The following is a 12,854-nucleotide window of genomic DNA, read 5'->3' as shown; positions in this document are numbered from 1 at the left end:
GGACCTGCCTCCCTTTTCATATTCCTAGTCAAGTTGGTTCCCAACCCAGTGGGAGAGGGAGAGCTGCCCATAACTGGTTTGGAGGATGGACAAAGGGTTGCCTGCCAACCACAGGCTGGACATAACAACAGACCCCAGAGACCCATCGACATAACACTCCCGTACATGTAAACAATCAGAAGAAGGACTTCCCTGCTTTCTAAATGCTGACGAAAGACTGGATCTGCTTGCCCTGAACCCAAGTCCCCAGAAGTGACTCCAAGGGTCAGTTGGCTCACCTCCTGTTTGAGCTTCAGGGTTAAAAAAAGCTTCTAGAGGCATTTGTCTGCTTCTCAAATGGACCTGTTCTGCTCCGATCTAATGGCCTCCGTGGAAGTACTGTCCTGAAGGTCCTAGAGCCTTCACTGTGGTTGATATACTCCACTCTGGCTAATTTAAAGTTTCACTGGAATCTATGCGGAGTATCGACATCAACAACCTTAATCAATGGCCTCACCGATTTCAACTCTGTCACTGACTTAGATACCATGCAGCCTCCGTGCAACAGCAGGCAGCACCCACCATACTCAATGCTGAGCCTCATCCAAGCACCAACGGCCTTTGTCAATTACTGCACCAGTACCCCACTCTTCAGCACCCTGCCAATCGTCTAACCCCACTTTGGATCCAGCTTGGAGTTTGGTCTGCCTAACCCTCGTTGATGATGACTTTTTCTCTAGAAAACTATCTAAGTCAGATGGTAAACTTTCTACTAGGACAGGCCTGCTCCCTGTATCCCACTGGCGGTCCATCAGAGTAAGCTTAACTTTTAACTTTGACCTGGTCTAAAGCGAACAGACATTCTCGTGGTTGGTGCCTAGTGCCTTTTAGTGCTATTTATAACTCAAAACTTTAATTCTTCATATCTCCTGTCCTTATAGGGTTTTTGTTGTTTAGTTGTCATTTTATTTATTAAACTATTCCATATTTTTCTAAACTGGTGAGGGATTTTCTTTGCGTTCTGTTGTCACTTTAGTACTGTTTGAGTGCTGCATAAATACTTTACACATTGCCTGGCTGCTCTGTTACACAGCTACCAGGGGAATGAGCACGATTTTATCACTAACTTTTGTGGTTCACCCTGACAAGGATTGTGATTATTATTTAAAATTTGTTCTCATCCCTTCAACTAATATTCAAATTTCTCACTTTGGTGTTTAGCTTTTTGATTTAGCTCTTGTATTTCAGCAGTGCCACTCAGTGGTTATATAAAAAAACAACATCATTTTTTTAAAATCTGACATCAAAATTGAATTTAGATTTTTTAATTCTCCTTTATTATGACAAACTTCCAGAAGCCTTAGTCTGCTTACTAACTTAACCTCACCTGTTCCCCTCTGCTGGCCTCTGTGGGAGCAAGTCCTGACCCCCAAGTACTCTCCTCAAGGTCCCAGACTCTTTGCTGTGGTCAGAGTGTACTGCTCCCTGCCTAACTAAAAGCTTCACTGAATTCGACACTGAGAATCAATGCTAACATTCATCGACGGCCTCACTGGGTTTGATATCAAGCAGCGCCCAATCGACAACCTCGCCAGACTCAATACCGAGCAGCCTTGATGCCTTCAAACACAAAAGAAATACACCTAATGATTCAAGTTGACCATCACCATCTCTAAACAATGTGAGAGTTTAATGATTCTTGGGAAAGATCGTTTTGTTGTTCTGCACTGTTAGCCAGTGCTTTCTTCACAGATTCAAAGCTCAGCATGCATCCTGACATGTCACTGGTGTTCATGGAGTTTTCTCCCTACAGAGAATTAGAATATTTTCCTTCAGGGGGGTACCATGCCATACCTAGTTGTCCCGGAAAAGGAAAAATAGTGGGGTGATGAGCTTGTGAAGTCAGGTATCTGTTGAGCATGGGCCACTGGTTCAAGAGTTTCTGCTGGCAGAGGTTGATGAGTCTCCACCAATGGAATCTGAGCAGTTTTCACACCTCCAAATAGACATAAAAAACACATGCATGGCTTTTGTCTATTCAGTTGTTTATATCTAGCGACCAAGAACCTCTTTAAAGGCACTATAGATGCTATAAATGTAATAAGTACAGATATTCATTTGAGGACGAAAGATATTTGATGAAAAATGATAATTGTTATACATTTATGCAGTCTTCTAATACTCCTTTTGTCTTTTCAACAGCATTCAGTCAATCAGCTGAACAGCCTATTTTTACCTCAAACTCGAAGAGCTCCACCTACCATCCAAAGAGAAGAGTACATGCCTGTTCTGAAGACTCCTTCAAGGAGCCCATCACCAATCTCCATTGCTCAAGACACTGCCAGGAGCATTCTGCAGCACCCAATGTCCTCCTCACCACACCATCAACGACCACACTCTCTTGTACCCTCTACTTCTCGATCCATTCGATCCATGAAGCGTGCTGACAGTCCGAAGACTAAGACACCATTCCAGGACCCTCAAGTGAAAACCTACAGTGGAGACCTTCTTGAGAAACATTCTAATAGGTTTTCTGCTGTGAAGAAGCCTTTCACTCCTCGCACTTTAAAGAAATCATCCAAATCTTTCTTATCAAAGTATAAGTATTATGCAGCTCCAAAAAAGAATGGACCAGCTGCCTACCTGTCTTCAAGAGCAGAAAAGGAGTACCATGACAGCCCAACTGAAACATACAGGTAAAAGTACATTTTAAAACGTAATCAAAGTGTCGTATACAAACAACTGAGCTTGCTAACTGCAATCCATCCCCTAAAATTCTTTTTTTTATATAACTGAACCTGCATGAGCATCATTCCAGGACAGTTATATCCCAGATTTTCAGACCAAAACTTGCTTTTAGATTAGCCTAATAATTATCTCTTCTTGTTCCTTGAGTACAGACAACCCTCCTCTTTCATCAAATTACTTCACTGGAAAAGTAATATGTGGCCAGACCCCCTTTCTCTCAACCATACCCTGACACATGTCCCCTTTCAGCAGAACATGAACAACCTCTGTCTCTTCCAAAACACTCTTAGCCCACAGTCACATCACTTATTTTCAGTGCTTACACCCTGTCAAGCTGTCCTGCCTCCTGGCTGCCACTTTGCCACAACATTGCTGTAATGGGGAGACTGCACCTTCTCTCACTATATTGTTATGAAGAAGCCCAAATCCCATCCCCGTTATGACATTTTAGGAAGGCCATTCATTGACCACCAATATGCAGTGTGGTACTGTATCTGTTGTAGACCATGCCTCAAACCCTGATACATTTGTAGGGATTGCTCTACCTCTATTTGCTGTGGCCTTATGGTGCTGCATATCAGTAACTCAAAGTATTATATGGTCATTCTCTAAAATTCATTAGTTCACCTTAATTGCTTTTATACTTTAGGTTACACAATGTACTACACAGAGAATCTTCGTACAAATGGGTGTGGTGGAATTAGCACCCAAAGAGCCAATTTTCCTCCCACAAAGGCTTTTAGTTTGGAGGGCTGCACAGTTTAGTATTTTGCTGCTTGGAGAACAACTATTAATTCATTCCAAATGTTTACTCTTACAATATCCTAACCCTATCCTCTCTAAGGAAAATAATTGTTTTGAAAGAAACCCATGGCTGGTGAACTGCAAGGCGTTTTAGCCAGAGCAAGGCAATTAATCTCAACAAGGCAAACTGGTTTTCTAAACAGCAGGAAAATGAGAGCCGTAGAAAAGTCCAGTTGCAACATATAAAATAAAAATGTATATTGACTGATGTATTCTATTTTTCTTACACAGTTAAAAAGTATGTTGCTCAGTTGTAACACACTGTTTAAGCTCATGTTACTCTATTCACTTGTAAGTGTACACTACAGGCCTGATTCACAGAACTAACTTTCTACAAAATCCTAAACTTACTACCATTTTGGTATTCACAGAATGCACTTACTGATTTTGGTACTCACAGAATGCACTTACTCATTTTGGTATTCACAGAAGTTACTTACTTATTGATGAGGAAGTGCCTTCTGTGAATACCCAAATGAGTATCTTACTCATTTTGAGTAACTTACTCATTTTGAGCAACTTACTTATTTTAGTATTCACAGAATGCACTTACTCATTTTGGTATTCACAGAAGGCACTTACTCATAGCTGTGTAAGGGCCTTCTGTGAATACCAAAATGAGTAAGTTACTCATTTTGGTATTCACAAAAGGCACTTACTCATTGATGAGTAAGTGCCTTCTGTGAGTACCAAAATGAGTAAGTTACTCAAAATTAGTAAGTTAGTCATTTTGGTATTCACATAAGGCACTTACTCATCAATGAATAAGTGCATTCTGTGAATACCAAAATTAGTAAGTGCATTATGTGAATACCAAAATGGTAGTACATTTAGGATTTTGTAGTAAGTTAGTTCTGTGAATTGGGCCCTACCAGTTTATATTTTATATTTAAGGACTAGGCAGCTGCCCCTCATTTTCACAAGGCATACTAGCTGCTTCCTCAGATTAAGCACTCCAACTGCAAAACCTAGTGTGCAGTGCCTTTCACACCTTCACTTTCAAACAACAGAGTTATATGGCTGCTTCTGAGCTCCTGCAATAGGGTTAGCTCAAGGCATGAGTGGGGAAGGCTTTGTTGCTCTTCCGAGGTGGCATTTGACACTTTAACAGTCTGTACTGCATCTGTACACTTTATAGTTGACTTATTGAAATGAAAAACATGCAAATTAAACATCAAAAACAGCATGATTTAAAGAAAGGCACATGTAGTGAGGCCTGTTTAGAAGCCCCCCAAATTGGGAAATAACCAGGATTCAGTTCCACAAACCAAAATCTGCAGGAAACCTGGTGAAGACGTGTATTTCTATTTTACTTAAACTCCCCAGAATATTTCACAGAAATATGTCCCTGTATATTTTCACTGCCCATTCCTCAGTCCATTCCCATGTGATATTGGGCCAGATGTATGAAGCTCAAATAGGTTCGCAAATGCCGAAAGTCACAGAATTTGCAAACTCATTTGAGCAAAATGGCATGTATGTAGCAAATTTCAGTGCAAAATAAGGAATCGCAAATTTGTGATTCCTTATTTTGCGATTGCATGTAAGGAATCGCAAAATTTACGATTCCTTAAATGCAATGTATGATGCAAAAAAAAATGCTAATTGTCCGTAAGGAATCGCAAATTACCACCAACTTCAAGTTGGTGGTAATTTGCAAATATCTTTAAAAATGCCCATTTTTTCATTTTTCAAAGTGACACGTGATGCACATACATGCCCTTAGGGCATGCATGTGCACCACATGTGCACCCATGCTTATTTCAGGGGTGCAACAGGGTGTACTTTGGACACCCTTGCACCCTTGAAATTATTCTCAATTTGCGATTAGCAAATTGCGAATCGCAAATTGAGAATAATTTCACATTCATTCCTATGGGCCTCCTGGCCCATAGAAAATCTGATGGGAAATTATTTCTTAATTGCGATTAGCAATTTGCTAATCGCAATGAAGGAATTTTAAGAAATCGCTAAAAAATAGCAAATTTTGCCATACATACCATTTTGCAATTCTCAAATAGCGATTCCTTAAAAATCGCTATTTGAGAATCGCAAAAGTGTATCTTGATACATCTGGCCCATTGTTACATGCCACAGTTCTAACAAAGAGCATCAGAGTAAAATGATTGTCCATACACTCTGTTAGGCTGAAATCTTGCTGGACTGGTTAATTGCTGTTTCTTAAAGTGAGAGCCATAACCTACTCATTGCACAATAACACGTTCCAGTAGCCAACGTTTGTTTATGATATGATAAACATGGCTAAACCTTCCCGCTTCACTGTTTCATTATGTAATCTCTTCACACTGCGCATTAAACACAATAACAATTTCTATTCAGACAGCTTATAGCACTTTCCCGTATGGTGATGTCACGCTTCACTTACCCTACTCAGTTCCAGCAGTTTCTATACAACCATCCTTCACCCCACACAATAGCAGGCCCTATAGTGGCCATGTATTAGCGCCTTCCCATATTGGAAACAAGAGTACCATTATATTTACCATACTACCTTCCTTCATAAAAGATATGTACTAACATAACTCACAGCTGCCACGTTTCTATACGTGCACAGATGTGTACCTATTGACATCAACAAACATCATGCACAGGCAGGTTTCAACAGATACCTGCAAAATGACATCCTGTTGAGGACCAGCACTGCACCCCATTCTCCAAGAAAAGGATGTCTTCTAATCTTTACATGTAACTTGCTTGCAAAACAAATGTATGTCTCTGCCGGCATGTATAGTCATACGTTTTGCAGCTTCAGGGCACATTCCAACACAATACATATTTACTCTTACATAGTTTAAAATTCCTAAACCAGCAGGGACTTGAAAAATAGAGAACCCGTATAGCACCTTGTGTAGATCAATACTACACGTCCATTACACAATCAATGAAACTTCCATGTTTAACCCCTTCCATGCTGATGACGGCCGGTAGCCGTCATGGCACACAGTGCTCGTGTGCTGATGACGGCTCCCGGCCGTCATGACCCGCAATCGGAATGTGCCGCACAGATGCAGAATCGCGGCCGCGCCCAAGAGGTTAAATAATCTTAAAGGCCTTAAAGTTTGGGGTTCTGGTTGTAGTTGTTTACAGACAATACTGCTGTAGAAACATATCACAAACTCTCCAAAGGTGAAGCTACATATCTCTTCTGTGATAGCACATTCATGTCTAGGTATCTGCATACCATGAATTTAGTTATAAAGTTTACAAATGTAAGCTACATCAAAAGTGCATCAATGTTTTATGATGCTGCCCCTATGTTTAAGATCTCCACATTTGGCTATTGCATCTCAAGTTGATTTACGTGGAAACCCAGAATTCAATCCGAAGGAAAACACAATCATTCTCTCTCCTCTCTGCTGTTCTTTCTGCTCTTTCCCTCCTAAAGGTATGCAATTGTAATTCTATTTATTTAGAGCTTACTACTCTTGAGACACTTAAGTGCTTTTTAGCGAGTAGCACACTACTCCTGCAACCCAAAGAATTAGTGGTGGATTACTATAGGGAAATATAAGTTGTTAATGTGAGCAATGGACCTGTGTGTCTGTTAGTTTGATTGAACTGGATAAAAGAGGAACAGAGGGGGAAGAGTCTAGAAAGGGTAATTAGGGACTTTATAGTAGTAGAATGAGGTTTGGGGTGAGGTAAGAAGGGATAGAGGAGGGAAGAATCACGAAAGGGTTATTAGGGAGCTAATAGTAGTATAATGAGGTTTAGGAGGAGTCAGAGAGTGTAGGTAGATGATATATTGAGAGAGGTATAGGATGAGACATAGAGTAGTTCATTGGCAGGAGTTGAAGGCTTTAGTTCTACACTAGCATTGAAGAAATAAATATATAGATAAATACGTACATAGAAGGTATGCATGTATAAGGAAAATAACAGAGATATAAAGCTGTATTTTATGAGGCTCCATATGTGCATATATGGATAGGTAGTTTGAAACTCAGACTTTCAAGTGTTGCTGTTCTTAAAGCTAATTTATTTGTGTATTTTTATATATTTTTCATTTGTGTATCTTTTTATTGATATCTATTTTATTTTTATATGTTCCTCAACATTTCAATAGTTAAGCCCTTATAGATACAATTGTTATGATCATATTTAGATATTGTGATGAATAAATAAAATAAAACAGACATAAGCATCTAAACAAATAACCAATATGAAAGCTATGCAGTGGCCTATATACATGTTTTTTTTAAGTTCAAGTTTATTGAAACCAAGCATGAAAACATACGGAAGCATTACATCGAAGATATATGAATAAATAAAAAATCATAACAATATAATGTATAAGTACAATGAAGCGGAATCAATAAACACTTAGCTCTAAATCAGGAAATAAAAAGAAAGAAAAGGGGAGGAAACGAAATCACATAGTGAAGTAAAATAACAAAAGCAAGTATAAGTGCAACATTGTATGCAATAAATAAAGCGATAATAGAAGTATCATGAAGAATACATATCATGTAGGGGATAAAATGACAAAAAGCTATGTAAAAAAGACAACAAAAGAGACTCAAGGTGGTTTACGGACTTCGTCAGAAGAGGTGGAACTAGTGCTAGTGATTGGAGGGCAAGGGGGGAAAGTGAGGATAAATAAGTTGTAAGAGGAATCCAAAGTAGATCTCTCTTAATGGCGAGGAGAATAGGGGTAACGTAGTTGGTTTCTAGTCTGTGATTAAAGCAAATAGCATTCCACCAGGCAGAGTAATTAAGTTTTGAGGAATCTTTCCAGTTGGAGGTAATCAAGTGGAAGGCCATAGCAATAAAAAGGTCTAGTAACTTCTAATGAGTGGGAGATTGGGGTAGATCCGGAGAGAGGGAACCAAGTAGGACATTGGAGGGGGAAAAAGGGAGCTGAAGATTGAAGATGGTATTTATACGCGACCAAATAGGACGCCAAAAGGAGTCAATAGATGGACAGTGGAAAAGCATATGGAGTAAGTCAGAAGAAGGGGAGGAGCAAGACCAGCTGTTAGAAGAGAGCTCAGGAGAGAAGGAAGCTAATTTAGCTGGGGAAAATAATAACCTCTGATAAATAAAATAGTCTGAGTAGTATTGGCTGCACGTGATGTTTTGTGAATTTTTAGCCACAGCTTATCCCACAAAGAAACTGGCCAGGAGACTGATAAATCTTGCTCCCAAGCCAATTCAGTTTTCATTTTAAGTCGTACAGAGGGGGTTAGTAAACAAGAGTAAATGCAAGAGGCCGAGGGAGAGGAAAGCAACAGTGGAGAAAGATGTGAATAAAGGGGAGGAAAATCAAGAGAGAGGGGGAGAGAATGAAGATATTGAAGGAGTGCAGGAAGTAAAAGATCATATTGTTTCGTAAAACTGTTGGGAAGAAGAAATTGAGACTGGAGATCAGCAAAGGTAAGGGGAACTTTATCAAGGAGAAGCTGGGAAATCCACATTAAAACCTTAGATCTCCAGGACTTCCAGAAAAAAGAGCGATTTTTAATTCGGAGTGACTTATTGTGCCAAATGGGTCATTGGGATAGAGAAGACCAGGAAGGATATGTAGAGGATATGAAAGGAGTCAAGAGGTGACGGGAATGAGCAATGACAGGAGAATGCAAAGAAGAGACGTTAGCAGAAAAAGCAAGAACCTCAGAGAAGTCAAAAGGTGAAATAAGAGATTTTTCCATGGACAACCAGATCGGACGGTAAGTAGGAGTCTCCGTAGATAACCAACGAGAAGCTTGTTTAAGAATAAATGAATAATGGTAGACTTAAAATCAGGAAATTTAAGACCTCCAAGAGATTTGTCTTTTTTAAGGAAAGACAGAGCAATCCGTGGAGGTTTATTTTTCCAAAGAAACTTTGAAAGAATCGAGTCTAGTTTTTTGAAATAATATCTAGGTATTCGGATAGGTATCATTGAAAGAGAGAATAAAATGATAGGTGCCAACATCATTTTAATTGAGTACAGTCTTCCCCACCAAGAGAGGAAAAGAGGATGCCATTTGGTGATAGAATCAGATAATATTTTAATAATATATTCAAAATTGGCTTTTAATGTGTCCGATATAGAAGGGGAAAACCATAATCCTAAATATTTAATTTTAGTTGAGTTCCAGTAAAAAACAGTTTGGTCAAAATAATGACGAAGGCATAAGACATTAAGAGGCAAAACTTCACACTTATCACGATTAAGGTGGTAACCGGAAACTAATGAGAAAGCATCAACTTGGCGCAGAAAAGAGGGTATGGTGGATTCAGGCTTGGAACAATAAAAATGGATATCGTCCGCATAGACCGATAATTTGACTTGATTGGGACCTGGATTATAACCATTGATTTGAGCGTCCTGTCGAATTTTTGTCTGAAAGGGTTCTAGTGCTACAATAAATAATAAGGGTGATAGAGGGCAACCCTGTCGAACGCCCCTGGAGAGGGAGAAATAATCAGAAATTTTTCCATTGGCAAAGATGGAAGCTCTAGGACCGGAATACAAAAGGGAAATGAGGGAAATCAATTTCGGGGGAAAACCAATCCAATTAAGGGCACGAAACATAAATTCTCAACTGATCCTATCAAACGCCTTCTCGGCATCCAAGGCTATGGCCACTAATGGATATTGTAAGGAGGAGGCTCTGCTAAGAACGTTAAAGAAAACCCTTGAGTTGTCGGAGGACGAGGACAGACGACCTTTGACGAAGCCAGATTGTTCAGGGCCAATAAGTTCAGGTAAAATGGGGTCAATACGTAGAGCATGCAACTTGGCGAAGATCTTATAATCCGTATTTACAAGGGAAATGGGGCAGTAGTTTTTACAAAACGCAGGGTCCTTGTTGTCTTTGGGGATCAAGCAAATCATCGCTTCCTGAAAAGTGCCCTGAGAGGAACCATTAGTAATAAAATAATTAAAAAGTAAAAGCAGATGAGGAAGGAGAAGTTTAGAAAAGTGATTATAAAACTCAATAGTGAAGCCATCCGGACCTGGGGCTTTACCTCGTCTAAGGACCGAAACTGCATGACAGACTTCTGATAGAGTTATATCTGAATCGAGTGAGGTAAAATCAATATAGGAAGAGGGAGGAGAAGCGAGTGATTGAAAATAAGAGGACAAGTCGGAAGGAAGAGGGACGGATTCAGGAGTATAAAGTTGTTTATAAAAAGTAACAACTTCCTGTAAGATATCAGCGTCTTTGAAATGAGAAACGCCAGCGGAGTCTGTTATCGCCCCGATTAGAGTTCTATCCTGACGAGTCTTCAAATAATTAGCCAAGAGTTTTCCCATTTTATTTTGACCCCCATAATAGCGAGCGCTACTCTTCAATAAATAGGAGGCCGCAGCATCAGTAGGGGATTTATTGAAGGCAACTTTGGCCGTAATAAGGTCTTTCAGAGAAGATTCAGAAGGCGAATTATAGTAGGAATACTAATTTTTTTATCTTGGTAAGAAGAAGAGAGGATTGTTGCTCAAAAACTTTTTTCTTTTGAGAAACGTAATTAATTATAAACCCCCTAGCGGTAGCTTTAAATGAATCCCAAATCATAACTGGAGAAGAGACAGGAGTAGTGTTAGTAGAGAAAAAGTCAGCAATGAAAGAACTGAATTGGCTAGAGAATTTGGAATCAGCCAGAAGGGAATTATTAAAGCGCCATCTACCAGAGGAGGGAGAAAAGGGGATCAGGTCAAAATCAACAATAACAGGGGCATGATCAGAAATCAGGATGGAACCAATCTCAGAGGAAAGAGCACATTGGGTGAGGGATTTACTGAGAAAGAGATAATCAATACGGGATTGTGTCTTATGGGGGGGAGAGAAATAACTGTATTCTCGGAGGTCCGGATGGCAGAGCCTCCAGATATCCGTTAGAGATTTACGTCGTATGGTAGAGGTAAATGGAGTGTGAATTTTGGACCTAATGAAAGTAAATGGGGAGTGCCTATCAAGGAAGGGATCAATAACTTTATTACAATCACCGCCAAAAATGATATAGTTGTCATCTAAAGAGACTAATTTGTCCGAAATAAGAGGCCAGAAGGTAGAGTCAACAGATACTGGAGCATAAACATTGAAAATAGTAATAGGTATATTATCAACTGACAATTTTAAGATCACCCAGCGGCCATCAGAGTCAATTTCGTTATGAATAACAGAAACATTAAACTTTTTGTGGACTAATATAGCAACACCATTCTTTTTCCCTAAAGCTGGGGAGGAGAAAACATGACCCACCCAAAGCCGTTTTAATTTAGAAGCTTCAGCATCATTAAGATGGGTCTCTTGTAACATAGCAATGTCAGAGTTTAATCTAGCCAAATGAGATAACACTTGTTGTCTTTTAATGGGGCAATTCAAACCTTTAACGTTCCATGAGGTAACTCTGAATGTAACACAATAAAAATATACATTTTATACACAGAGCATACAATGCATGAAACATGAATAAAACGATATCTTGGTGCAATTGAAAGAAGCAAATTAGAACTTTGAGAAAGAAGAAAAAGTATGAGAGAAAAGAATGTTCGAGATAAAAAGGAAAGTGCACGAAAAAGGAGAAGATGAAGAAAGAATGGAAGAGAGAGCAAAGAAGGAAGAGAGGAAATAAAGAAGAGATAGGAAGGTTGAAAGAAAAGAAAAAAGAGAGAAAAAGAGCAAGTTCAGGAGACAGCAAAGAGAACAATAAGAGAAGAATACAAGTGAACAACAAAAAGTGAATATGAACTGACAACATACCTTACAGGAGGAGAATTCAAGGAGATGAGGGAAGGGAAGGAACCAGACTGGGCGGACAGGATAACCGGGGCCAAGCAGAACGAGGGGCCGGGTAACATCACGTCAAGAGGAGGAAAGAACTATGGGAAATAAAAACAATAAGGATACATAATACATGAATATATAGACGAATCACAATAAAGACGACCTGGGGGTAAAAAAACCACATTATAAAGGAAAAAACGAATAGTTAGCCAGTATTTGAAGAGGAGGCATCCATTGGATCATTGTGATGAGAGTTTATGAAACTCTGAAGGCGAAGCGGGTCCTCATAAGTCGTCGTCCTGTTGTTATAGGTGATTCTGAAGAGACAGGGATGAAAAGGTCCATATCGAGCGCCCATGGCGCGAAGCGCAGATCTCATGTTGAGAAAAGCCTTCCGTCTGCTCGCTGTAGCTTTAGCATAGTCCTGGGCAAAAAACAAAGTAGAACCGGACCAAGTAACACGCTGAGAAGACTTGGCAGCAGAAATAACTTTTAATAAGTCTGTGTACTCTAAGAAATAGAGGATCACCCCTCGTGGTTTCTGTGAGGGAGAAGCAGATGAGGAAGGGCGTCCCAATCTGTACG

At 39.6% G+C, this 12,854-nt stretch overlaps 1 protein-coding gene across 3 annotated transcripts in view; it reads left to right on the top strand.

The window, feature by feature from the left end:
• Positions 1 to 12,854, top strand: part of LOC147709322 (spermatogenesis-associated protein 7 homolog) — a 1,261,012-nt gene that overhangs the window by 758,072 nt on the left and 490,086 nt on the right. For all 3 annotated transcript variants that reach the window (XM_086925461.1, XM_086925463.1, XM_086925462.1), the window contains exon 6: positions 2,182 to 2,675. In XM_086925461.1, the coding sequence (XP_086781587.1) occupies positions 2,182 to 2,675 (494 nt within the window). The remainder of the gene's footprint in view (positions 1 to 2,181; positions 2,676 to 12,854) is intronic.

The sequence above is a fragment of the Lissotriton vulgaris genome, chromosome 6 (assembly GCF_964263255.1).
Source record: "Lissotriton vulgaris chromosome 6, aLisVul1.2, whole genome shotgun sequence".
Classification (NCBI taxonomy): domain Eukaryota; kingdom Metazoa; phylum Chordata; class Amphibia; order Caudata; family Salamandridae; genus Lissotriton; species Lissotriton vulgaris.
Note: the sequence above shows the minus strand (reverse complement) of the source record. Positions and strands in the feature narration are given on the sequence as shown.